This window comes from Rhinolophus ferrumequinum, chromosome 16 (genome assembly GCF_004115265.2).
Source record: "Rhinolophus ferrumequinum isolate MPI-CBG mRhiFer1 chromosome 16, mRhiFer1_v1.p, whole genome shotgun sequence".
In the NCBI taxonomy this organism is placed as follows: domain Eukaryota; kingdom Metazoa; phylum Chordata; class Mammalia; order Chiroptera; family Rhinolophidae; genus Rhinolophus; species Rhinolophus ferrumequinum.
In genome coordinates, this window is record NC_046299.1 from 30202049 (window position 1) to 30228545 (window position 26497).

The 26497-nt window shown below is 38.9% G+C and overlaps 2 protein-coding genes across 4 annotated transcripts in view; one reads left to right on the forward strand and one right to left on the reverse strand.

Annotated features, from left to right (window-relative positions):
- The window catches only part of BTAF1 (B-TFIID TATA-box binding protein associated factor 1), an 85262-nt gene extending 77935 nt beyond the window's left edge, over positions 1 to 7327 (reverse strand). The window contains exon 1 of the mRNA XM_033130608.1: positions 7010 to 7327. Within this exon, the coding sequence (XP_032986499.1) occupies positions 7010 to 7023 (14 nt within the window). The 5' untranslated portion in view covers positions 7024 to 7327. The remainder of the gene's footprint in view (positions 1 to 7009) is intronic.
- The window catches only part of FGFBP3 (fibroblast growth factor binding protein 3), a 112824-nt gene extending 94151 nt beyond the window's left edge, over positions 1 to 18673 (forward strand). For 2 of the 3 annotated variants that reach the window (XM_033130612.1, XM_033130611.1), the window contains exon 2: positions 17232 to 18673. In XM_033130612.1, coding sequence (XP_032986503.1) covers positions 17321 to 18088 — 768 coding nt within the window. In that variant the 5' untranslated portion in view covers positions 17232 to 17320 and the 3' untranslated portion in view covers positions 18089 to 18673. Of the gene's footprint in view, positions 1 to 16820; positions 16894 to 17231 lie in introns of those variants that run through there. The other variant, XM_033130609.1, reaches the window with a different exon arrangement.
- The last annotated feature ends 7824 nt before the right edge of the window (positions 18674 to 26497 follow it).

The window sequence follows — 26497 nt, forward strand, 5'->3', positions numbered from 1 at the left end:
CCTAGGATAGAGAGCTAAGAGGCAAGCAGGCTAGGCATCAGGGTCAGGCCAATGGAAAAGGCTGGTATAGTAAACTGATGGGATGGGGGAAGGGGTTGAGACAGGGTCAGTATTATGTTGGAAGGCAGACAGGGCCCTTGGTGAGGGAGAGGTCCTGAAGAAAGCTAGGTAGTCAGCAGAGAAAGGAAGTTAAAGGAGGAGATGATTGAGGGAACACAGTACTTACCACAATATTTCTTTTGGCTAACCTTTCTTACAGAACAACTAGTAGGAAAAAAAAATGTCATTCTTCATTCTTTGAAGGACAGACAGACGGAGAGGAAAGATGTAACGGACAATCAACTGAATGGAAAGTACCAAAGACTATAGAAGAGTGATTTAAATAAGACATAAGGCAATTATATTCGACAATATCCACTGCTTATGAATCTATCGATGATAAGAAATCTGGCCTATTTTCAATTTGGATTTTAATTCAGAGAGATAACTACAGAAGACATGATTCATGTTTTGTTTACCAACCTGTGATTTCAGGCAACTGCTCTAAAGACTGCCTGGAAAAAGGAAAGAGTACATGGAATTTTGTAGAGGTTATGTTGGCAGCTGCAATCTAGCACCCTTCTCTTCAGCTCTTTGCATTATAATTCATAAAGACATGAAAAGAAACTGAAAGAAATCATATGCATTTTGAACTGTGTCCTAGTTACTACTTCATCATTATTAAACAAGTATATGTTGCATTTCCACCCTTAAGCCATTTAAAGATGAAAAGGTATATAACTTCCTCAACCTACTTCCAATCTCAATATTCTCAGAATAAATTTAATCTCTGAAAAATTGTGGAAGGTCAACGGACAGAATACCTCACAAAGACGGTTTTGTAACCTTAACTGAAAGAGAACGATCAGTCCAGTTTGTCTATTTTGTTATGCATATTTTACATTTAGGAAAAGTACAGTAAAATTTAAAACTATTTGAATTTTTACTTTTCTGTTACATAGAGAATAGAGAAAGAAAATAAATATCTGATATGAACACTGTACTAAGTCCCACATATTATCATTAAGCAAGAAAAATTATGGCCAAAAGACACAACTTACAAGAAATTCTCTAAACTGGTGGTTTAAAATGCCTATTTTCTAGTTCATATTGTGGGCAATTTGAAACTATGTCATGTCCTTTAAAAATGAAAGCAGATTAATTTAAGATACCATATAGAACACTAAGAATCAATATGACGATGTGAAACCACACAAAGGCAGGTGCAGGGCCAGGTGCATGCTAGATAAACTACACTTCCCCAGCTCCCACCCTAGAACACAAACTCCATGGCAATGGAGACTCCACTTTTGTTCTCTGCTGTATCTCCAGCACCTAGAACACAGAAAGCATTCCATAAATACTTGTTAAATGAATGCTGAAGAAAATACAGCCAAGCTGTGTTATCTCCTTTGGGACTATCTTTTCTTACTTCCACCCCATCCAATAACCCATAGCCTTTTGCATGACGATCTCTTAAAGATAAAACCTGGGTTCTTTAGCAGAAATATCTGTGTTTTAAAACTTCATACAAAATTGTACACTTTAAAATGGTTAAAATGGAGGAGCATCTGAGATCTTGCTCCGCAGCATGTAGTCAATTTGACACAAATAAACTCATAAAATCTCAAAAAGAAAAAAAGGTTAAAATGGTGAATTTTATGTTGTGTATTTTATCACATTTAAAACAAAACAAAAAATACTTTATACAAGTACTTCGAGTAATAAACCAAAAAACAGGAAGGAATTACAGTAAGGATTGAAATAGATAAGCTTCTATAATGCATCCTTTACCTTTTCTTTTTTGTCCATAGATTTGTTTAAATATGAAATATCTGATACACAGTCGTTCCTCAGTATCTGATGGGGATTGGTTCCAGGACATCCCCACCCCACCCCTTAGATACCGAATCTGCAGATGTTCAAGTCCCTTACATAAAATGGCAGAGTATTTGCATATAACCTACATACATCCTCGTATATCCTTCCACATAAAGCAGGTCCTCGAATAACACCATTTTGTTCAACATTGTTTCATTACAACATTGATGAGATGATGTGATACCACAGAAAGTTATTTCTTGTTTATTAGCCTATGGTAAAATTGGTTTCGTTATACATCGTTTCCTTTCACATCTCAGATCCTATCAACGACATTAAGACTTACTGAACTTTAAATCATGTCTAGATTACTTATAATATCCAATACAATGTAAATGCTATGTCAATAGTTGTTATACTGTATTATTTAATGACAAGAAAAAATGTCTGAATATGTTCAGTACAGACGCAACTATCGTAGGCCTAACTACATAGTACACATCAGCAACATAATTTTCCCCCCGATATTCAATCTGCAGTTAGTTGAATCCACACATGCAGAAACTATGGACATGGAAGGCAGACTGTACTGTAATTTACAGTAGTATCTTCTCTCAATCCTATAATGAATTGAAATTAACAGTAAAGGAGGAATAGACATAGCAAACACAAGAAACTTATGTTTCTTGTAATTAAGATCATTTGAGCATTTTCCATCATTAGGAAGGATCTTCTGGAACTTGCCCCATATCAAGAGACTTCATTTGGCAGAACAGATCTGCTGAAACAATGTTCCTCTGAAGTATCAGCAGTACAGAGAGAAAATTAACAAAATTGAGCAGAGTTTTGTTCGTGTGTAGCAATTTGTTTCTTCCATAAGAAGGTCTGTTCCAGTTTTTCACTGAATCTTTTCTGAACACTGCATCATTTTCAAATGCAAAAGTATGTCATAGACCTAAGGTATGGCTTCTAATGCAGTCAAATCATAATGACTGTCTAGACATTTTAGACATGACCTTTATAGCTTAGCTCATTGAGGAAAAATTCTCTAAATTGTATTTTAATTTTTTTTGCATATGATCAAGGAAAAACTATGTGCATATTAGCCATCAATGTACAACAGTTAACTGAATCAACTGTGGCATAAACAGGCAAAGGTATTAAAAACAACCTTTGAAAAATCTGTATTAAGCCATGGAACTCAACAATGTCACATATTCACCATATTCTGTAATTAGCATAATACGCCTTAACAATCCTTCTAAGGTTAGTTGGCCCAACCACAACTACCCTGTTTCCCCGAAAATAAGACTTAGCCAGACAATCAGCTCTAATGCGTCTTTTGGAGCAAAAATGAATATAAGACCAGGTCTTATAATGTATTATATAAGACCTGGTCTTACATTATAGTAAAATAAGACCGGCTAGGTCTTATTTTCGGGGAAACATGGTAGGTGACAGATGATACTGGGAGAAAGGCAAAACAGCAGTCAGTATTCAAAGATTTAACAACTGTGATTTCAATTGTTTGCAAGCAACACTGAAAGCTGTAATATATACTAATTTGTCTTTATGCTGAAGTTAGTTTTGTGGGAACAAGTCAAGCACCTAGTGAGTGAGCTTAGGTAACTTTCCAACACTCACACCTTAAGGACAACATTGTTCTCTACTCCTATGTTTGTATACTGTCTCTTTTATTAAAAGTCTAAAGGAGTCATACGTTTTTCAGTTCATTGAATCTTATGGAGAACTTCAAATGTTATAATTGTATTTGCAACTTTAGAGAGTCACAGAGATTATAGTATGTTTTTTTTCAAAATTTAACTCACCCAAGCATCAAGAGTTGACCATGAATTTCATAATTTGCCACACTCTTATAATTCAAAGTACAGTAAAACTAGGCCTTTATAAAACTATAAGCAGGGTCTAAAAATGTTGATCATACAAAATACACGGTTACATTATATCCAATTCGCAGTCTAAAATGCCATGCTATCAAAGAATTGCACTGTATTATAAACTTCTAGAAATAGTTCTGATAATATTTATTGTGTTTTTAAAGTTATAAGCCTGGCCAATATTCAAAGCTATGGTTGAAGTTTTTCTTCCTGACAAAAAAACTGTAGCTAAAATCAGAAGTACTCGCTGAAAAACACCGGAAATAGTCTACTCTGTGTGTGTGTGTGTGTGTGTGTGTGTGTGCATGCATACATATATATGTATATATATACATACATATATATCAATTATGGTAAATTATGACAGGTATTAAAACAAGAAACAAAATCATTCACTTATTCATTTTTTAAAAATGTATTGAGCACCTATTAGGAGCCAGGCTCTCTGCAGGGGATAGAAAGATCAGACATATTCCCTTCTTTCACAGAGTTTATGTTAAACCAAACAGGGGAGAGAACAGGTAAACAGTCAATTACAAAGTATGATAAATATTATGACTGACAGAAGTACACAGTGGTGAAAATAGCTCAGATGAAGTAAAACCCTCTCAGGGAAGGCTTCTTGAACAAAGTGACAATATTGGCTTAGATCCAAAACATAAATTGGGAATTAGCCAGGCTTGGAGAAGGGGTGGGGCGCAAGAAAGAAATGTTCCATTGATAAAGATTAAGAGGTAAGAGCACAGATTCAGAATGAAGGGGGATGGGGGAAAGAGAAATGCAGAGAACTCGACACAAGATGAAGCTAAAAAGGTGAAATAGGAACCAGATCGCTAAGGATGTGGTAAAACGTTTAAGGAATTTGGACTCTACCCTAAGGCAATCGAAAACTAGTGGGTTAGAGGCAGAAAAATGACGACACTAAAATTTGTGTATCAGCAAATAACACAGCTGAAGAATGAATTAGAAAGAGATGCCATGGGGGGCAGGAAGAGCAAGGGCTGCTGTTGCAAATGTCTTGGATTAAAGATGACGATAGGATGGAGCAGGATTGTGATAATTGGTATGGAAAGAAAAGACTGGCCAGAAAAAGATTAAAAGATTAGAACTGACAGAATTGGGTTTGGTGACTGATTAGATGGGGACAAAAGGAGAGAGGGGGAGGTCAAATATTATTTCTGAACCTGGCAGTTGAAGGAATGATGGTATCAACTTACTATTTCCCCTCTGTAGGCCATATTTACGAGATCCTAAAAATATTACAGTCTCTTTTCAGTTATGCACATTGATATAAACAGAGCAAAGATATTTCAGATTGGATTCTGGCAAATATGATTTTTATCTCTTGAACCATCTTCCACCAATTCTGCATAAAATAATATTAAAATGAGTGTATTTCACAACCATACACCAACAGGAGAAAACGGAAATGTAGTTAGTAAAGAAACGTGCTGAGCACATGGAGAAGGCCAGCTTGAAATTAGTTTGCTATTCAGACTGAATCCACAAATGAGAAAGGTGAGAACTGATAGAATCCCAACACACACAAGTCTCAAAACTGTTTTCTTTGATCCTCTTACTAAAACAAACACAGGGGTAGCTCTTTCATAAAACTATGATGGATGTTTTAAAAGAAGAATTTAATATAATTTTTGCAAGGCAAATAAGAAAGAATCTACAGAAAAAAAGGGCACTACCCTTTGAAATCCAATGCTGAGAACAAAAGGCGGTAGCTTTCGAAACCCAATCATTCATACAGAAATTAAGGTGCCCTAAACTTCTGTAAATAGATTAGCATTGGCCAACCTTAGGCTCTTTCTAAACACTTTCATTTTATCTCTATAATACTGTATCTAATACCGTGAAAACACACATAGTCAGCTGTAAGAATGGAATTTCAAGAGCCACTCATTTCCTTAAACATTAGATCTAGCACCTGATAAATAAATCTCATATAAACTTATGTATCTATGTGTTTATAATGTATATATTTATGTATTTATATGGGAGGTAACAAATGGGAAGATACACTTTTCTGTATTTGCAAAAAATTGAAAATACCACTTGTCGTCTCCGAAGTCACTTTTATATATCACAAAATAAAGATGTCCTCACACTGAATGGATTCAATTAATCTATGAAATAAATTACCCTTCCTCTAGATACCCAGCAAGCCCCTTCACCCAACTCCCATGGGCTTCTTCCACACACTATTTCATCATCAGTTACCTAGGGAGTCTGTGAGTGATGGGTTATCCTTTTTCTTGTGTAACAGATAACGTCTGAGCACGAATTGTGCTCAAGGAACGTGTTCGATTATGCAAAACGGATGAAAACTATTTTTCTGAACTATCATTTTTCCCTTCAGTCTCTGTGATAGAAGGACCCCATTCTCATGAAAACTTAACTCATCAACTCTAATGAACTTGGTGAATCTTTCTGATTGCTATCAGAGGGACTACCCCCTACTTACATGACCACAGATCCGCTCAAATCAAACCTGTGACAAAGTTTTCCCACCATTCTAGCATACTGCAGGAAAATGATTTTCCTCCTGTAGCTATGGAGATAGATGTCTTGTTGGTTTTCTTACAGTTTTCCTAGACTTTTCTGTTCATAGGCAGCATTTTTACCTAATTTAAGCTTTGTGATACAACTTTCACGCCTTAGTTAAGGAAAAGGGTACTAACACAGTAATTTGCCAAAGATTACAATGCTGACGACAGAATGTTTAGTGCGGAACAAAAGGACAAATTCTACTGTAATGTAACAAAAAAAGTCCTCAAGAAAGAACACATGCCTAAAGCCGTAAATATAAAATGTAAACGTACTGAGAAGGTCACGTAGAGATTAGTACTCAAATCTCCCTGACTTCAGACAGTTACTGCGAAGTTTTCCCGTGAAATGGAGGTTAGGGATCAGCCTTAGAATACTAAGAAAGATAAAAGGCTCTCCTAGAACTGAAAGAAGGAAGAGAAACCAGACAAGAGAAACATGGTGAAGAAAGGGAAACACTAGCTCTATCGTGGAAAGGGGTCAATTCCACAAGAAAAACGACATTTTTGAACGGGATTTACGAGTAACCCGAGCCCAAACCCCTGCAGACTGAGAGGCGAATTCCGAAGTCTGTGGCAGAAGGCGCCCGAGCCCAGTGACAACGGGAACCGCTCATTTCTAGGAGTGGGGGCACCGAGAGGAGACGGTGCCTCGCCGGAGCCGCCTTCCCTCCGCTCGTCAGGAGCGACACCCACCTGGAGACCGCCATGGCCGGGCGCCGGCGGTTCGAGGTTCCCCGCGAGCTAGGGGCCGCGACGCGGAGGCGCTAGTTTCCAGAGAGCAGCGAGGCGCAGGCCCAGGCGGCGGAGCAGAGGGGAGCGGCCGGTGCGGCGCGGGGCGTCCTGGTGCGGACTCTCGGGCATTTGCCCCACCGCCTACCCGAGCTCGTCCCCGCCGTGGCCCGGAGACAAGGGTCTGAGACAGCGGCGGAGGCGGCAGTCCTCCGACCCGCACGACTTCAAACCCGGTGCCCCCAGCCCCGCTCTTTGCTGACGCAGGCGTCGGCACGCCGGACTCAGCGTCAGCGCGCCGGAAGTGACGTCAGCTCACCGACAGGGGCTCCGCTCCTCGGATGAGGGCGCGGAGTGCTAGCTGCGTGGGCCTGGCGCCGCGCCCCGAAAAAGAAAGTCTCTTTGTGCTCATCTGGAGAGGGGCGTTAGTCTTAAAACGAGGCTGGAATGGACCCCTTATTTTCTAGAGAAGGAAAAAAGGCGATTTAGTGTTCCTGAAGTTCAAAAACTTGGTTTCTAATTCTTTACCTTTTCATCCTCATCCCACCAGACTGCTTCTAGAGAAAAGGAATAGGACTATCATGCACTAGTCTAGGTAGAGATGACAATGGGAGGGATGAAATTAAGAAAGATCTGCAATGGCACTTAAGACATGGCTCAAAGGTTTGCTATGTTTGCCCGAACTTCTGCATAGGTATTGGAGGGAAGGTCTTCTGACAACCATTTGCGAAATTTGATTTCTTGTTGGTACCATCATTTTCTCAACCAGATGTGAAAACTCCCAGCCTTTTTTCTGGCGGAGGGGGGGACTTACATGTCTATTCAGTTGCTTAATTAATTAGGCTCTCAAACTTTGTTGCCTAGTGCGGGCCCTCATCACCTTAAACTTGATTTTAATGATAATAATCAAAGCAATATTTCTCCACCTTCTTCAGTTGAGTACATCTTATAGGCCACCAACAGATTACTCGTCAAAAACCATTGCTTTTATCAAGTCACTACTCTGCTTGTAAAACGTACACTGGCTTCTCATGACCTAAAGAGGCTATGTCTCAAACTGTGAGTCTGTTTTTCATCTGTAAAATGAGGCTAATGAGAAAGAAGTACCATAGAAGGTTATGGAAATAAAATGAGGCTATGTAGCTAGAAGAGCTTACAAGAACTTCATAAACCACAAAGTAGAATATAAATGTAAGGGGAAAGAAACTAACTTAAGTACCTGCTATGTGGTAGTCATTTGGCATGCATTATCTCATTCATAAGCTAGCACTATAAAGTGAATTTTAATCTTCACTTTATAGGTGAGGAAACTAAGCTTAGAAAACTTTAATTTGCCCAAGATCCAAGCTAGTAATACTATTTACTGTTGTTCATTCATACATCAAATATTTATTTGGCACCTATGATGTATCAGACCCTCTGATAGACACTGTTTATACTATTAGACAAAATCTGATTAAGCTGATGTTCAAATGTCTTCACATTTCACAGCCTCCTACCTGCCTTCTCAATTTATATCCCACCCCTGAAACTAACCAGCAAGTACTATTTGCTGACTGGGTAGTACATTCAATTATTCAGCCAAAATTAAGCACCTACCATGCTCTAAGCCCTGTACTAGAGATTGGGGCTTCAAAAGAAACCAGAACAGACTAGGTGCTCACTCTGGCTGAACTTACATTCTAATGGAAGGAAAAAGAGTAAACAGATAAACAAGAAAATATGTTTACATGCTATGTGAAACAATAATGAGACTGAGACTCCAGATTGGGTAATTAGGGGAAAACCAAGGAGGTGCTTAGGCTGAGGCCTGAATGACAAAGGGGAGCCAGCTGTGTGAAGACCTGGGGAGACTTCCAGGTAGAGGATACACCTAGAGTAAAAGACTAAGAGAAGTCGGATGTGTTGAGAGATAAGCTGTGAGAAATAGAAAGGGGCCATTGCAAGGAATTTGGATTTTACTCTAGATGCAATAGAAAGTCATAGGAGTGTTTTAAGCATGTAAGTAAAATGATCTTATATACATTCTAAATATCTTACTCTAATATCCAAGAGGTAATTATTTATATATATATAGTTGTTCTGAATGACATTTAGAAGACAGGAAAGGGCTGATATTATAGGATTGTAAGGGATAGTGTAATAAATATGTTGACGTTAGGCTGAATTGCTTTTAAATCCTTTCTCACCACACTTAGCAGCTGTGTGTCCAGGGGAGTTATATAACCTTTCTAAGTTCCTTCATCTGGGAAATGGGGGTAATAATAATACCTCATAGGGTTGTGGTGAGGATGAACTGAGATAATGAATATACAGCATTTAACCAAGTGACTGTCACAATAAACACTAAAAATATTAACTACATTAATTATTCTTTTTGTTAACAATGCAACCTTAAGCAAATAACTTCTATGTTTCCATTTCCTCAGCTGTTAAATGGGGATAATAATAGCATTGGTCCACAACCGCTACCTGAACCCCTGCCAGATGGTTTTCTGAATTTAGAATTCTTTCAATTTTGAAAAGTTATCCAATGCACATACCTTGCCTATGTTCCCCCATCAGCTTCTAGAGCAGCACCCTATAATCAAATATATTTATAGTTCTGCTGCAAAATGTATGAATAGCCATACTAAGAGGAATAAATAAAAGACTGTAAATAGCTCCATAGCAGTTCAGTTCAGGTTTTGCTGCAAAATACATTTTTTAAAAGTATAGATTTCAGACCTTTTTCAGTTTCAGAATTGTAAATAATGATTACTGTTGTAAAGTTGTAAGGATTAAATGAGTAGATACATGACACCCTTAAAAAATGTTAAATACTAAGTAAATATTAGCTATTATTTTTTTTTACCACCAGAAAGGTGGCTTCAAAAATTAATGGCAAAAGACAGAACCATTGAGCAAAGAATGTTGGACAATTGGCTCTCCATGTGAAGGGAAAAATCATATTCCTACTTCATACCATCCCCAAATAAATCTCAAATGGATTAAAGATCTAAAAATGAAAAAAAGATAAAAGAAAAAAAAGAACTCTTGAACTATTAGGAGACTGTGTTGAAGAATATTTTGGCTTTGGTAGGAAAGGATTTCTCAATGACAAAAGATATTTACATTGAGGAAAAACTAGATTAATTTGAACCCACTAAACTGTAAAACTTGTATATTGCAAAAGGAAAACATCCAAGGGAAGGTGGAGGAAGATTGGCTTTCCATGAGTCTCTTTTAAAAGCAGGGAAGAACTTTCTCACAAGTTGACAGCAAATTTCACAAAGTGTGCAGAATTGGGTCACACACCTATAACTAAACCAACCACGGGCAATGGAGATGGAATTATCCTTAGACCAACCAGGAGATGAGAATAGAGTCAGCTTCCCCTGAGATAAGCTCTCTGGATTGTTTCATCTCCAGGCATCAGACATCCAGGAAAACTAAGGAAAAGGCAGGAGTAAGAGGCAGTGTTTGTCTCAAAAAGCAAAAATCTTCCCACTAATTCTTAGCAGACTTATATCTCATTGGCCAGAACTGTGTCATGTGGCCACTACAACTGCAGGGAATTCTGGGAAGATGGTAGAATGATACATCCACTAACTTCATCCTTCTCATATAATCAAAGGAACTTTGATATGAACATAAAAGTACAAATTATCAAGTTAAATTATTTAGACTTTTACGTCAAAGTTATTAGACCTACAGTTATATTGTTCCCTCATGCTAAACACAAAATCAATTTTAGATGGATTAACAGAAACTTTAAACATAAAAACTTAATATAAAGAGTATATACGAGGTACCAAAACAATGTATACAGGGGCCAGCCCAGTGGCTCAGGCGGTTGGAGCTCCGTGCTCCTAACTCTGAAGGCTGCCGGTTCGATTCCCACATGGGCCAGTGGGCTCTCAACCACAAGGTTGCCAGTTCAATTCCCCGACTCCCGCAAGGAATGGTGGGCTGTGCCCCCTGCAACTAGCAATGGGCAACTGGACCTGGAGCTGAGCTGCGCCCTCCACAACTAAGACTGAAAGGACAACAACTTGAAGCTGAACGGCACCCTCCACAACTAAGATTGAAAGGACAACAACTTGGAATAAAGGCCTGGAAGTATACACTGTTCCCCAATAAAGTCCTGTTCCCCTTCCCCAATAAAATCTTTCAAAACAAAATGTATACAAGTGGACACTTTGGTCCACGTTGCTCAAGCAGTAGTTCACTGTAATCAGAAGTGTCTGGACGCTGATGGTAACCACTTTGAGCACCTCTTGGAATTGCAGAGGTCAAACGTGACTTGTATTCATCTTTCGTTATCAGTGTATAATGAGTATTACAATTTTAGTACAGTTTTCTTTTCTTAAAATGTGTATACATTTTTTGTCACCCGGTGTATATTAAATATTATGTATAAAATCTCAAATGAGATTTGATGTTGGCATGAACTGTGCCTTTCTATAGTCAAGTAAGAGAAGGGCAATTATGAAAGGAGGTGGGAAAGGAGGACCAGCCTAGTAACCCAACAATAGGCCCATACCAAGGCCTCCAGTTGAGATAAACCTATGGAGGAAAACATGCACATGCAGGTTGAGGCTCTTGAAATCAAACTTTTAAAAGTCTACTTAGGCCTATACACTTCTTGAAGTTTCGGGGTATCCTCATGGGTACACGTACTCCAGTTTAAAGACCACTGCTCTAGGGAAACACTCCGTACACTAAAAGATCTCTACATGTGTGTTCACTGCAGCACTGTTTATCATCTAGAAATCCTAGAAATGGCCTCAATGTCCATCAGTAGAATGATGAATAAATTAAATGTAATACAGCCATATGATGGGATGCCAATAGCAGTAGTTAAGTGAGTTAACTAAATCTACATATGCCAAAATGGACAAAGCTCAAAAAACCATAAGTTGAGTAAAAAAAGCAAGATGAAAAACAATATTTACAATAGCATACAATTTCAATAAATTCTAAAAACTATATGTACAAAGAAATACTATTTCAATTTTTAAATTATGGATTATTTTCAACATACAGAAAAATATAGACTAAAATCCACCCATTTACTCACCCCAGGTTTAAAAAATATTAGTACTTACCATATTTGCTTCAGATAAAATTTTAAGAAATTGAAGGTGAAACTGGAGTTTTTCACTTCTCTCTAATCCCATTCTCCTCCCTACCTCCCCAGAAATAACTATTATTATGAAGTTTGTGTATGTACTTCCTGTACATGTTATCATTTTGCTACATATGTGTATCCATAAATAATGAAAATCATTTATAAGCTTGTTTTTAATTAATTAACATGTTTCCAAGATTTATCCCACTGTATGAAAATCCATAATTTATTCACTCCTCTACTGATTGATATTTAGATTTTTTCTAATTTATCATTATTATTATTATAGTAAATGAAGCTACAATGACTATACTTTACATGAGCTTTACATATATTGCATAAACAAGCATAAAATTATTACAATAAATATTGTTTACCCCAAGGTGGGAGTGGGGTGGGGAGGAAAGTGGGATTTGAAAGGGGTAATGGAAATGGAAGAGTTATGTGACACTTTTTTCTTAAAAAAATTATGAAATACCCATGATATTAGTGTATGTTAATTCTTAATGGTACGGATATAATCTTTAAATCATGTTTGTTTTTGTTATTTTCTATTTTTTCAACATTTATTATGAAAAATTTCAAAAATACAGAAAAGCTGAAAAAAGTTATGCAGTGAACATAATATGCTTACTATCTAGATTCTACAATTAATTTTACAATATTAGTTTATCACATATCCACTACTCATTTCCCTCTATTCATATCATCCTTTTTTTATGCATTTAAAAATAAGTTGCAAATATCAGTACACTTTACCCCTAAATATGTCAGCATGGATATCATTAACTTGGGTTTAATCATTTAGAGGTTTGGCTTCTTTTTGGGATAAAATTTACATAGAGTGAAATACTCAAATCTTAAGTGTAACCCAAATTCTACTAAGACGTAATGTATTGCCATAACCCCTAGGAAATTCCTTTATATCCTTTTCTGGTCAATACAAACCCCCACTCATCCCCCAGAGGCAACCCTTTTCTGATTTTTTTCCACCAGTTTTGTTTGTTCTAGAACTTCATATAGATGCAGTGATATAATATGTACTCTTAGGTGTCTGGCTTCATTTGCTCAACATTATGGTTTTGAGATTAATCTACGTTGGGCATGTTGCAGTAGTTCATTTATTTTTATTGCTGAGTACTAAACAGATTGTATCACACTGTTTATTCATTCACTTGTTGATGGCTAATTTGATTGTTTCCACTTTGAGGCTATTATGATGAATAAAGTACTACGAACATTCTTGTGCCTGTCTTTTTGTGGTCATCTCCTTTCATTTATTTTGGGTAAACACCTAGGATTCAACTGGCTGGATCATAAAGTAGGTGTGTATTTAACTTTATAAGAATATGTCAAAATTTTCTGAAGTGATTTTACCATTTTATACTCCTACAAATAATGTATGAGAGTTTAAGCGATCAACTTTTTGCCTTGAGCACTGTATTAGCTACAAAAGAAGTAAAAAAAAATTATCCTTGTCTAAAAAGCTTACAGTATAATTTGTGAAGTTAGGCTACTACACATTAAACAAAGAAAATTTGAATATTAAACTGTTCAAAATGTATTTAACATGCAGAAAGAATTATGTAGTCTTAAGTAACCAAGAGGCAGAGGTCCCCTGCCCCTACCCAATTCACCATAGAAATTTGTTGGGTGAGATGCTGCAGCTAACTTTCTCCAGGGAAAGAAGGGAAGGAGGTGCTACAGAGACTTTTCTTTATACAACGATATTTTTTTCTTTGTAGGATTCACTAAACAGTTAATCACTGAAATTATCAAGGAATTTCACCCCATTCTAAACTATTAGGTAGTACGTGGTATGATTCCAAATAGGCCTCTTGGATCACTGAAGCAAACAAGATTATTTTTTAAAATCAATATTAAGATATTTCATGTTTTCTTACACATCTCACATGACATTTTTAAAAGTGTCTTCCCTTTAAAATTTAAAACTTCTTTGCATCAAGGGATGATATGAACAGAGTGAAAAGACAAACTATGGAATGGAAGAAAATATTTGCAAATCATATATCCAGTAAGAGGTTAATATCCAGAATATATAAAGAACTCCTACAACTCAGCAACAACAACAACAACAACAACAAAACAACCTGATTAAAAAATGGGCAAAGGACTTGAATAGACATTTCTACAAAGAAGATATACATATAAGGTATACCAATAAGCACAGGAAAAGATGCTCAACACTAATCAGAGCGAAATGCAAATCAAAATCATAATGAGATACCACTTCACACTTATTACGATGGCTATTATAAAAGCAAACACAAGCAATCAATCAAACAAACAGCAAATAACAAGTATTGGCAAGAATGTGGAGAAATCGGAACGCTTGCGACTGTTGGTGGGAATGTAAAATGGTTCAGCCACTATGAAAAACAGTATGGAGGTTCCTTAAAAAGTTAGAAACAAAATTACCATATGATCCAGTACTTCTACTTCTGGGTATATACCCAAAAGAATTGAAAGCAAAATCTCAAACAGATATTTGTACACCCATGTTCATAGCAGCATTATTCACAATAGCCCAAAGGTGGAAGCAACCCAAGAGCCCATTGACAAAAGAATGGATAAGCAAAATGTGGTATATACATACAATGGGATATTATTCAGTCTTGAAAAGGAAGGGAACTTTGACACATGGATGAACCTTGAAGATATTATGCTGAATGAAATAAGCCAGTCGCAAAAGGACAAACACTGTATAATTCCACTTACACGAGGCGTCTAAAATAGTCAAATTCACGGAGAAAAAAGTAGAATAATGGCTGCCAGGAGGTGGAGGGAGGGAAAAATAAGGAGTTATTATTTAATGTGTATACCTTCAGTTTTGGAAGATGAAGAAAGTTCTGGAGATGAATGATGGTGATGGTTGCACAACAGTGAATGTACATAATACCACTGAACTGTACACCTAAAACTGGTTAAAATGCTAAATTTTATGTTATGTATATTTTACCTCAATTTATAAAAAATAACTTCTGGTAGGAAGTTACCTCTTCTAACATGGCACAGCCCAACTGTGTGTCCTTACTTTCTCCTCTGGGAACAATGTTTCTGACAGAAACCATGGTCTCTGGAATATGTAATTATGACTCATCAGATAATAAACTTTTTCATTGTAATTAGTGCAGAATGTCACAAGATGTCACTCTTTAGCTGAGAAACTATTCCAAATTGGTTCAGTAACTGATAACAAAAAGCAATACCAGAGCAACAGACAAAAGTCTGTAATTACTTATCATCATTGCTTTACTCATACAAACACGGTTTCCGGGGAAAGAGGTTTTCATCTGCAAAGTGTATTAGGAATCTACTCTTGTTTATGAAACTTATGTTAATACTTGTTAGCTTCATAGATACCAATTGCTTTTCATTATATATCAAATTGGTGTAATTAAGACATAACTAATTTTGAAATAGATTGTAGTAATTAATACAAAGTAGAAATGCAAACAAACATCATTGATCATTGAAAGTCAGGTGGCTTGTAGTTTTATCACTCAATGATGTGTGTTTTAGGCAAGTAATTCAATCTCTGATTTCACCAGAGTGGTAAAAAACGTCCTTTCTTAGGTCAATATACACTACAATACATTTAATATGTGGTAATACATATTTAAGTACATTATGTGGTAATACATATTTAAGTACATTCTTCTAATTTAAAATATTTTGGTTTTATAGTAGTAATCAAATTATAACTGTTCAAATACAACACCAATGGGAGTTCAGTAATAGAAAATACTGTCCACAAGAAGACATTAGAAATATGAGATTTCTTGACATTTTGGGGAAGTATTTTAGAAAAATATTCACATGTGTAAAACAATTATAGTCACAAGTATAAACTCTTGAAATTTAAAAAATCATTTATTACTGAGAACATTTTTAAAAAGATGATGGAATATCTTGAAGTATATTTTAGCGATACTTAAATATAGAAAATTTCGAGATTCAAGAACATGTTAAGTTTTAAAGATTATACAATATGAACTGGTAAACCTTGTAATTATAATCCAAATAAGTTGTTTTCTTAAAAAAACTTCTAATTTTTATAAGAAGTTTATAATTGATTTATAATACCTGAAAATAATCAAAAGCCTGAATGTTCATCTGTGGGTGAACTGCTGAACATTATGGTATATTAATAAACTAGAATATATTCTATTAGTAACAGTTATTAGATTAAGTTATCAGGATAAGAAAGGCTCTGGGAAATGTTGGGTGAAAATATAGACTTCAGAATAATAAGAAAAATAGTGTAAATTGTGCCTGGTTTAGAATATTGACAGTTTTTGTTTCATTTTATTTTGTTTAACACTTGAAACGTAGATCTTTCTGTTTAACATATATGTTTGGATGATTAAATATGTGAAAGGAAAGAAAAGAATGACTTTTTAAAAGTCGTGTGATTATTTTAAACAGTGGAACTAAATATAAGATTTATGTTTCATGTTACAGTGCCACGTCTATGATATATCTGGGGTGTGTGTGTGTGTGTGTGTGTGTGTGTGTGTGTGTGTGTGTGTGTCCCCGGGTGGTGGGAAACCTCCCAGTGTGAAAGAAGTCTGGGAGGGGCATAGTAGGGGAGGCCCCTTCTGTTCCATTGATATAACACGTTCATTCACTGGGAGCTGGCTAAAATAGACTAATCTCTCCTGCAGTCATTCCCTCTACCCTAATAAGGCTCCGCCACCTCTGCTAGAACTCGGTAAGTTCAAACCGCAGAACTACCTGTTTCCAAGGAACCTTCTGAAGTGATTTTGCGAGTAGCGTATGCCAGGGTGCGGAAGGGAGAGGGTGGAGGTGGTAATTGTCAGGTATTGCTTTGCTTGCGTGTTTGCACTAGGTTTCAAAACTATTTTAAAAATATTATTTAGACAGTGATTTTCTTCCAGGAGTACTTTTCAGAGGGGCCCTTCACAGGCTGCTGCTGCCCACTGGAAACCAGCGCTCAGGAAGTCTGGGGAAAGGGGTTCGCAGGTGCATGTGCTGGGACCAAGGGCTGCGCCCGGGTCTGTCAGTAGCAGTCTCTGCCTCTGTCCCCAGGTCTGAGGGATGCTGCTCTCCTGGCCCTGCCACCACTGAAGCACCCAGGGGTCCTGGAAGAACCGACCTGAGTGCAGACATCGCGGGCTATGAGTCCTCTAAGGCTGCCAGTGTCGCTTTTGTTGCTGCTGCTGCTGGGTGGCTGCCTCCTCGCGGCCGCCGGGAGGAACGAGGGGGCGGGAGGCAGCTTGGCAGAATCGGCCCGGATTCCCGCGGGCGGCTCCTCCGGTCGCTTCCTCAGCCCCGAGCGCCACACGTGCAGCTGGCAGCTCTTGCTGCCCGCCCCCGGGCCGGCGGCGGGCAGCGAGCTGGCGCTGCGCTGCCAGGGCCCGGACGGGGCGCGCCGCCAGTGCGCCTACCGCGGGGAGCCAGAGCGCTGCGCCGCCTACGCCGCCCGCGGCGCGCACTACTGGAAGCAGGTCCTCGGCGGGCTGCGCAGGAAGCGGCGGCCCTGCCAAGACCCCGCGCCGCTCAAAGCCCGCCTGTGCGCAGGCAAGAAGGGCCACGGTGCGGAGCTGCGTCTGGTGCCCCACGCGTCCCCACCCGCCCACCCCACTGCGGCGGGCTCCCCTGGGGATTTCAAGCCCCGGGCCAGGAGCCGGGGACGGCCCCGGGAGCCTGCACTCGGCTTCGCCGCAAGGGCCCCCCTTCTCCCAAGCGCGCTGCCCAAAGGGAAGTCCTCTAAGAAGGCTAAAGGGAGCAAGAGGAAGGTGGCCTCGGCTGCAGACGAGGAGCGACCCTTGGGGGCCGGGCCGGATCCCGACGGGCTGGACGAGAACGCGAAGCTCACGGAGACCTACTGTGCTGAGAAGTGGCACTCCTTTTGCAACTTCTTTGTCAGTTTCTGGAATGGCTGAGGCTGCCAGGCTAGGGAAGGACAAGGCGGGGCCGGGGCTGAGCAGCTCGGGAAGGGAAGCGTAGAGCATCTTAGGCCAAGAGATACAGGATAGAGAGTGGGGAGGAGTCCAGGTTCTAGAATGGGGGTGCAGGGGTGGGCTTGGATGAAAGTGTAAGCGGTATGGAGAATTTCTGCGACACAAGAGAAGTTAAAATTTTTTAAAGTCTCGACCCTGATTAAGAGCAGAAAAAATAGTGGAAACAGAAGTAGGCGTACCTTAACCGTGTGAAAACCATAGACTGGGGAGAGAGATGGGTACAGAGGCGTAAAAACATAAGGGGAGAAAAGTGACTAAAGTGATGTGAATCTTGTATGGGAAGCAGGATACAACGTATAGTGTTTAGCACATTTACATTAAAATGTAATCACGAGCAACTGATAGCCTGAGCCAAGTTGAACTGTTTAGTGTCTTCTCACTTAATCAGCTGACAAGATTACCAACTTTTTTTTTCTTTCTGAATTACAGTAGTATGAACACGGGTGTTACTTGGTGTAATAGATGATCTCTACAGGGATAGAAGCCATTATTGGTCAAATTGACTCCAATGAAAAGATTTTCAGTTGCCCTTGAATTCTTTTAGAAGTGCTACTTTTAAACAAAATGATGCCTAATGTTCTGAAACTTCCCCATTAACCTTCTAAATTCAGAAGTGAATTGTAAAAGTTGAGTGCTCCAGTAGGTTTTTTTTTTTTTTTTCCAGTAGGTTTTAAAAAACCAATTCTTTTTATGGTTGATATTTTTAAAAACAGCTAAAATGTATGTATCTCAGAGTCATTTGGACCCTTATGGAACTTGTATTTCTGTTTCATGTAATTAATTGTTAACATATTTCATTTTAAACAAGGTGTAATAATAGACTTTGCACATGTTAGGTGCTCAATAAAAACTGTATGGATAGATTTAAAGAACTGGCAGGGTAATGGAAATTCTGACTGCATTTGATCTAGTTGTGAGTATACCTTGAAGTAAGCTCCTAAACATGTCTTGAATTCTTGAGAAAAGACAAGAAAGAAGTCTGAATATGTCAAGAGTCACAAACTGGCAAAACCTGGGTCCTATCATTGTTCTGTTTGGCCTGCACATGGTTCTTTCGTTTTTCCTCTCTTCCTCCCTCTCTCCCAAGTTGGATTTGTTGCCAGCATTTAAAAATTAGATAATTTCATAGAAAAATCCAGATTTTTCTCTTGAAAACTCAGATCTAACAATATTGGACCCACTTTCCTGCATGGCAACAATTGGCTCACACTGAATATTGGCTGCCCCCTTTACACTGGGCATATTTTCTAGAATCCTCCACTGTTCCTACACATCTTACCAATCAATTTTATTCATTCATATTACAGATCTGAGCCCACGAGACATTTAAGCCACTGCCCTATATAAGGTTTTCATCTTTTTTGCTGACCTTCTGTTCCCCTTTAAAATCATGGTAAATGCAGCAATCTTACAGATACTGAACCTCTCTTGAACTCTTTCCTCTTTTGACCAGCCTCTAGGAAATGCAAACTGTCTTTTACCTGTTCTGTACATTCTTGTATTCATACCATTGGCAAAAACATGCAGATGGCTTAGTCCACGTTTATGAGGTCACATTCTGAATAATATTAACCATTAGCTAAAATTCATCTTAGCCAAGGAAAAGAGCTCAGAGTAGCTGGAAACTACTCCCTAAAGATAGGAACCAATGTATATTTTCTCAATAGAGGTTGGCAAAATGTGGGTCTCATCAGAAAAGGATATTAGAAATGAAACAGCACTGTCTAGAACCAGAGCAAAAAAATCACAGTTTTAGCTCTCTATACAAAATGACTGCCAACTCCTTCCCGTGTACCCTTTGGCAGGCTGATGAACTTACCTCGATGGAAGAGGGAAAGGCCAAACTCTTTAGGCCCAAGAACACTGTGTTCCCTGCTCCTTTGCTCTTTAAGAAGAGCTATACTAAGACTGTCTCAAGAGTAGAATACAGGCTGAGAGGGGCCAATTGCTTGCAGTGGAAGGGAAATGAACAAACCCTACCATCAGTTTCTGGAGTGACTTGGGTTAAATCCCAGTGTCTCTGATATGTAAATTGAGGGGAGTTGAGCTTGGTTAAATCTGAGGTCCCTAAGTCACACTATTAGCCTTCTAGAATCCTCTATGTAGCTTTGCTTAGAGGTGATAACATGTGAAGATTAACAAGTACTATGTTTAGAGTACTACATGTTATAACCCAAGAAAGTTTATGGAGTTACAAATGGTCCAAAAAAAGACAACCGAAATGGCCAGGGAAATAGAGAAGGCTTCCATGCTTGGAGCATCTAGAAAGATTTGGAAGGTTAGGCTAGAAGGACAAACCTGCAGGTGGGAGAAGATAGGATCAAAATCTCTAAAGTAATGAGGAGGATGGACATGGGGAACATGGGAATTTTCCCTGCAGGTGCCATTTGGAGTGAAGGGAAAGTTGCCAGGGTATATATAGCCAGGTGAACTGTCAGAGCTGAGATCAGCAGGGGCTCAGAAGTAACAAGTCATCTGTAACTCAGTCTATGGGAGACAGAGAATTTATTAAAAACATTGGACCATTGTATTCTGATTGTACTTCCCAAGTTATTTAGCAAAGAGCGGACAGGGAAAAGTGGAATTGCACTCCATACTCAGTTTGCCTTTCTGAACTCATCTCAACTAGGCAAAATCTTTCCAGCCTTCGAAGTCCTCCAGTCCCTCTCTTTTTCAGTTGGCTCTACATACCACCAACATATTAATCCTAAAACGACACTTTCTGCCAATGACTTGGCTTACGATTTTACATACAGACAGGATAAGTAACAGTGCTGTGGGAAGCTATATTGGAGGCTGAGGTAAAAAGGACAATCAGGAATAACGATCCTCTCTCTTTCTTTAAAATTTTATATTTTTTTTGTTCATCATGGATTGGTTTGCGTTAATTTTTATTTTAAAAATATATTGCTTTAACACATTATTTATCTCGATTACTGAGTTTGTTAGTATTCCCTTATATTGTGCACCCTAGGCAAGAACCCCACTCCTCCCCCTTCCTCCTCCTACCCCTGGCCCTAGGAGGCAGTCCTGTGATGTGGCCCAGCACTGGTTTAGGCTTGAGGCATGGTTGTTTTGAGGACTAGTTCTGCCGGCAATTTACTCTGGGTTACTTTGAGAAGGTTGCTTAATCTTTCCATGTTTCTCTCTCTTGTTAAATAAGACTAATGGCCAACTTCCAGGGTTACCATGAAGAATAAATTACAGGACATATTGGATACTGCCCAGTATCACACAATACTTGGAATATAATAGGAACTCAATAAATATGACCTCTCCTTCCCTTGCAGAACAGTAAATTCAAAAATCAATTAATTTACTTAAACAATAAACAAATACGTTTTGATGCTGTGCCAAATGCCCTGGCTCTGTTTGGTGCTAAGTGGGGTGAAGAGGAATACCCTGACATAATGCCAGTTTTCAACAAGGTGGAATACAGGATTACACCATGAAACCACTAGAAAACAACAATAAGAACAATAACAATAAAAATTAGGTTTCTACATGTAAGAAGAGATTAGAAAGCTGAAAAGTGAGTGTAAGTCTGGTTATCTGGGAAGCCTATCTAGGAGATGATAGATTGTAGTACACGTTGCTATAAGTCAATAAACAGGTGTGGGGGAGAAAAGAAACGATGTAAACCTAAAATTCTTGGGCCAAGCCCCATTCTACATCTAAGTCTAATTCTGAGCAACTCATAAAAATTGTTGTGCCTCAATAAGGCATAAAAAATATATATATACTATGCTGCTGGAAGGCTCCAGGAAACAAATATTCTCATATAACATTGGTGGAAGCATAAATTAGTACCTTTCAGAATTAGAAACATATCTTTGGTATCTTAATTATACTTTGTGGTAAACTGCCAGTTATTTACCCAAAATCTAATCTCCCTTTCTTCTTGAGTGCATACCACCCAGCCAGAGACATTTTCTAGCATTCCTTGAAGATAGGCATGATCAAATGATTAAACTTTTGCCAGTGATGTGTGCAACTTCAATATGATTTTTTTAATTGTTTACATTGGACTTTCTCTCCTTTTCCTTTCTGAGAGGTGGAACATAGATGTCCTAATAGATTAATGTTAACCACGAAGAAGAATACAATACCCTAAAGGATGGCAGAGCAACAAGATGGGAAGAATCTGGGCCCCTGAATAACCTCCTGGAAAACTCCTCATTATTCTATGCGGGTGAGACTTTTACATGAAGGGAAAATAAATGTACAATCAACTTTCATTATTTGTGGATTCTGTATCTTTGACTTTCTCATACTCACTAAAATTTGTCACCCCGAAACAAATACTTATGGCACTTTTTCAGTCATCTGTGAACACATGCATGCACAAAGTGGTGACAATTTTGAGCAGTCCAACAAGCGTGTTTCCTGCTGAGATATAAAAAAGTGACACTCTGCTTTCTTGCTTCAGTTCTTAAACTGTAAGCAAACTTCTTTTTTGTGGTATATGAGTAGAAGACCTGAACGTTTCGCCAACAATTCATGGCTCTTGCATCACAACAATGCACCAGCTCACATGGCACTCACTGTTTGTGAGACAGTTTTTAGCAAGTAAACAAATAACTGTATTGGAACACTCTCCCTAATCACCTGATCTGGCCCCCAATGACTTCTTTCTCTACCTGAAGATAAAGGAAATATTGAAAGGGAGACATTTTGATGACATTCAGGACATGAAGCGTAATACAACAACAGCTCCGATGGCCATTCCAGAAAAAGAGTTCCAAAATTGCTTTGAAGGGTGGACTAGGCGCTGGCATCGGTGCATAGCTTTCCAAGGGGAGCACTTTGAAGGTGACTGTAGTGATACTCAGCAATGAGGTATGTAGCACTTTTTCTAGGATGAGTTTGAAAACTTAATTGTTCGTGAACTTAACTGGGTAACTTTTTCACACAGCCTTTTCAGCACTTCCAAATAGTAAACTTGGTTAACTGTTTGTCCAGTTGGTACAAATTCATAATGAATAATCCTTCTGCTATCAAAAAAGATTAGCAACATTGTTGCAACAAGTTCACAAACTTAATTGTCAGACCTTGTCTAGTGCTATTGGCCATGAGTTCAGTGTTAATGAATCAGCAATATAGATTAAATAAGGTATCTTTTTAACAGAAACACAGATAAAACAAGGTTATGTATGGATCAGTTGATGAGAATGTTATGGACAGAGGCTTGCAGAAACCCAATCCTGTATTCCCCCTCAGAGCAATGGTTTAGTATTTACTAATTCTGTTCTCACACCAGCTTTATAGAACATACCTATTGCAAATTACATGAATTGACTTATTTCTTATTTAAGCCTTATAGTCTGAGATTAAACTTTACCTTAACTAATACAAGATTCTAATGCAGTTTCTCTTAGTAGTTGGAAACAAACACATTTATGGATTCTAAAGTATATATTGTATCATCAGTGTTCCTATAGGAAACACACCACACACTCAGAAGAGGGTAACAGAAGAGTTTAATTAAGGAACTATTAGGTTTGTGCAAAAGTAATTGCAGTTTAAAAGATTAAGAATAATTGCAAAAAAGCACAATTACTTTTGCACCAACCTAATATTTATAAAAGTGTGGAGTAAGAGCACTGTACTGCGTTAAATAGTGTCCTCCAAAGATTCATGTTCTTCCCAGAACCTGTCAGTTTCATCACTGACAGAAATATATTAAACACCATTTTCTACCTACTGTACAAGTGAGGAAACGTGTAGCAAGTGAAGAATATATTAACGATGCGGCCCAACTGACAAATGAATATTTTATAACCGAGTGCATGTACATGTGTCATGCAGGGTGTCATGCAGGGTCTCTGGTCCCGCTGCCCACATAAGAACGCAGGACATGGTGAGGCCAAAAAGGAACACCCACGGAGCCATAGATAGGGGAGTCATACCACTATATTCTCGCTGGCAGCTAGGTTGGAGACACAGGAAGGAGGAGCCACATGATCCGCAACCTGCCCTCCGCTTCTCTGCCAACCAACCTCACTTGCTAACTGCAATCTGCTTTCTGCAATCCACAAACCAAAATCTGCACTTGCCAGCCACCATCCACTACTAGTGTAGCCACGGCAGTTGTATCAGTGGCCAATGGCTCACTGGTTACAGCTGACAGCCAACTAGCCACAGCTGATGGCCATCCAATCACAGTTGATGGCCATTTACTCCCCGAGCCAGCACCTTTCCATGTGAGGCCGAGAGCCTGGAAACTGCACTCCTGGCTCTGTCCCCACAAGATGCTCAACTGACCTGTTGAGGCCTGGGCTAGAGGAAAAGCTCAGGGCCCAGAGCATGAATATGACACTTGTAACCAGTTTCATTGCTGCTCATTTCTGACCAGACTATGCCATATTTTCCATCCTAGGGCAAAGAGAAATATAGAAACTTTGAAGAGTATCCATAAGACTATCTCAAAGATGATAATGTCATTGAGGAAAGGTATAGCAAAGTGAATCCTCTAAAAATTAGATGGCAAGACTTACTGGGGGAACTGCCAGTAAATGATAAAAAGAGAGAGGACAGGGATAGGTGGAGAGAGTCTCTCAGTCTTGCACAGGGAGAATGGGAGGAAGGAGGATTGAATAGAAAGACACTTAACTCTATGCTGCTGAGGAAACCTCAACCAGGCTGGTGGGGAGCCCCGGCACAGACCCGGAAAACCCCATTTTGGACAGGAATGGCCTGGTCCCAGCTCCCTTGCAGACACAGTCATTGGCTGGGAGTGGCCTAGGGAGAGCATGTTCATGGTGTGAACATTCTGGTGGTTTCTGAAGATGCTGGGGCTGGGCACTGTCAGCGAACTACACCGCTCAGAGTGGGCTCTCACTTCAAGGGAGATTGGAGCAGCGCACTTCCACAGCTGCCACAAACATTTAACAAAAGGCTAATGGTTCAGTTTGGTTGAGGCATAATTTAGATCTTTTTTCTTCCACCATCACAAAAATATATTATATCTAAAAGCTACTAAGAATTTAGGTGACAGAGACCACCAACATGCATGGGTTCAGATCTTGGTGTTACCACACTCACCAGCTGTGTGACCTTGGACAATTCATTTCTCTGAGCCTCAGTCGTCTTCTATGTAAAACCGGGAGGAAAATAATAATAATTTCCTCATGGGGTTGTTGGATTAAATGAGATGCTTGTGTAAAGCACAGTGCCTGGCACATTGGAAGCATGCAATAAATATATCCTTAGTTTTCCTATTTCCTTTAGTATACCAATGCAGGCATCTAAAGGGAACTTTCCACCTTAAAGGGCACTTACACAAAATGGTGATCAGCAACTCTGCCTCTCAGCTGGGAATAGCACAGAAAGAAATGAGCAAGAAATGTGTGGTTGTAGAAAAGAGATTTATCTGGTGATGAGAACAATATACAGTGCTCTCATCCTCAATGTGGAAGCAAGGGGGTATCTGAGATGTCCTTCAATGAGGACGACTTGAAAGGAAAGGAGAATGTTTTTGGTCTTGGAGATGTGGAGACACAGCTGACCTCCCCGCTCCCTGGCTTTCTTATAGCTTCAAAGAGCAGCTCTCCTTACTTCCTGGCCAACGCTTACAGCTGCAGGATTTTGATGAATTTACTCCTAGTTTGTCCTTCCTGTGACCTCTGGCTCACTACATTCAAACTCTTCCCTATTTCAGTTTTTAAAAGCAGGCATAGAAGCAGGCCAAAGTCTCATCACCTGTTTAAAGCAAGAAGGCTGCTTCAGTCATATTAAAATTATTGGGTGGTCATCATATGCAGACAGCAAGCTATTAAAAAAGATAATAATAGCAACACAAGGTAAAATACCTAAGGATAAACTCAATAGGAAATATTCAAGTGCTATATGTAGAATACAGAAATACTTCTGAGGGCCGATAAGAAAGACCTGAATAAATGAAAACATACATAGATATTATTGCTATTATTATTATACAAGAAGTCTTAACATTTAAAATTTTTCAATCTATAAATAATCTATACATTTAAACATGATTATGATCAAACTAAACAGCAGGATTTTGGAGTGTGAGAACTAGGCAAACTGATTCTGAAGTTCTAAAGGAAAACCAAAATGAATTTGGGGGTTGGAAGAATGCAGGGCTGTATGTTTCACAGAGAGAAAAAAAAAAGGATGCTTTCATTAAGGGTACAAGTTGAAATGGCTAAACACAGAATATCTCAAAGGACTGCTGGCAGCACAGTGAAGGCAATGGAAATGACGTGAGGGGCCTGTTTCTAGGTAACCACAGGGACTGTCCATGAAAAGCCAGAAGCTCCAAGCAGCCCTCCCCAATTGACAGTTGCCTCCTTTGAGCGGGGTGGTCAT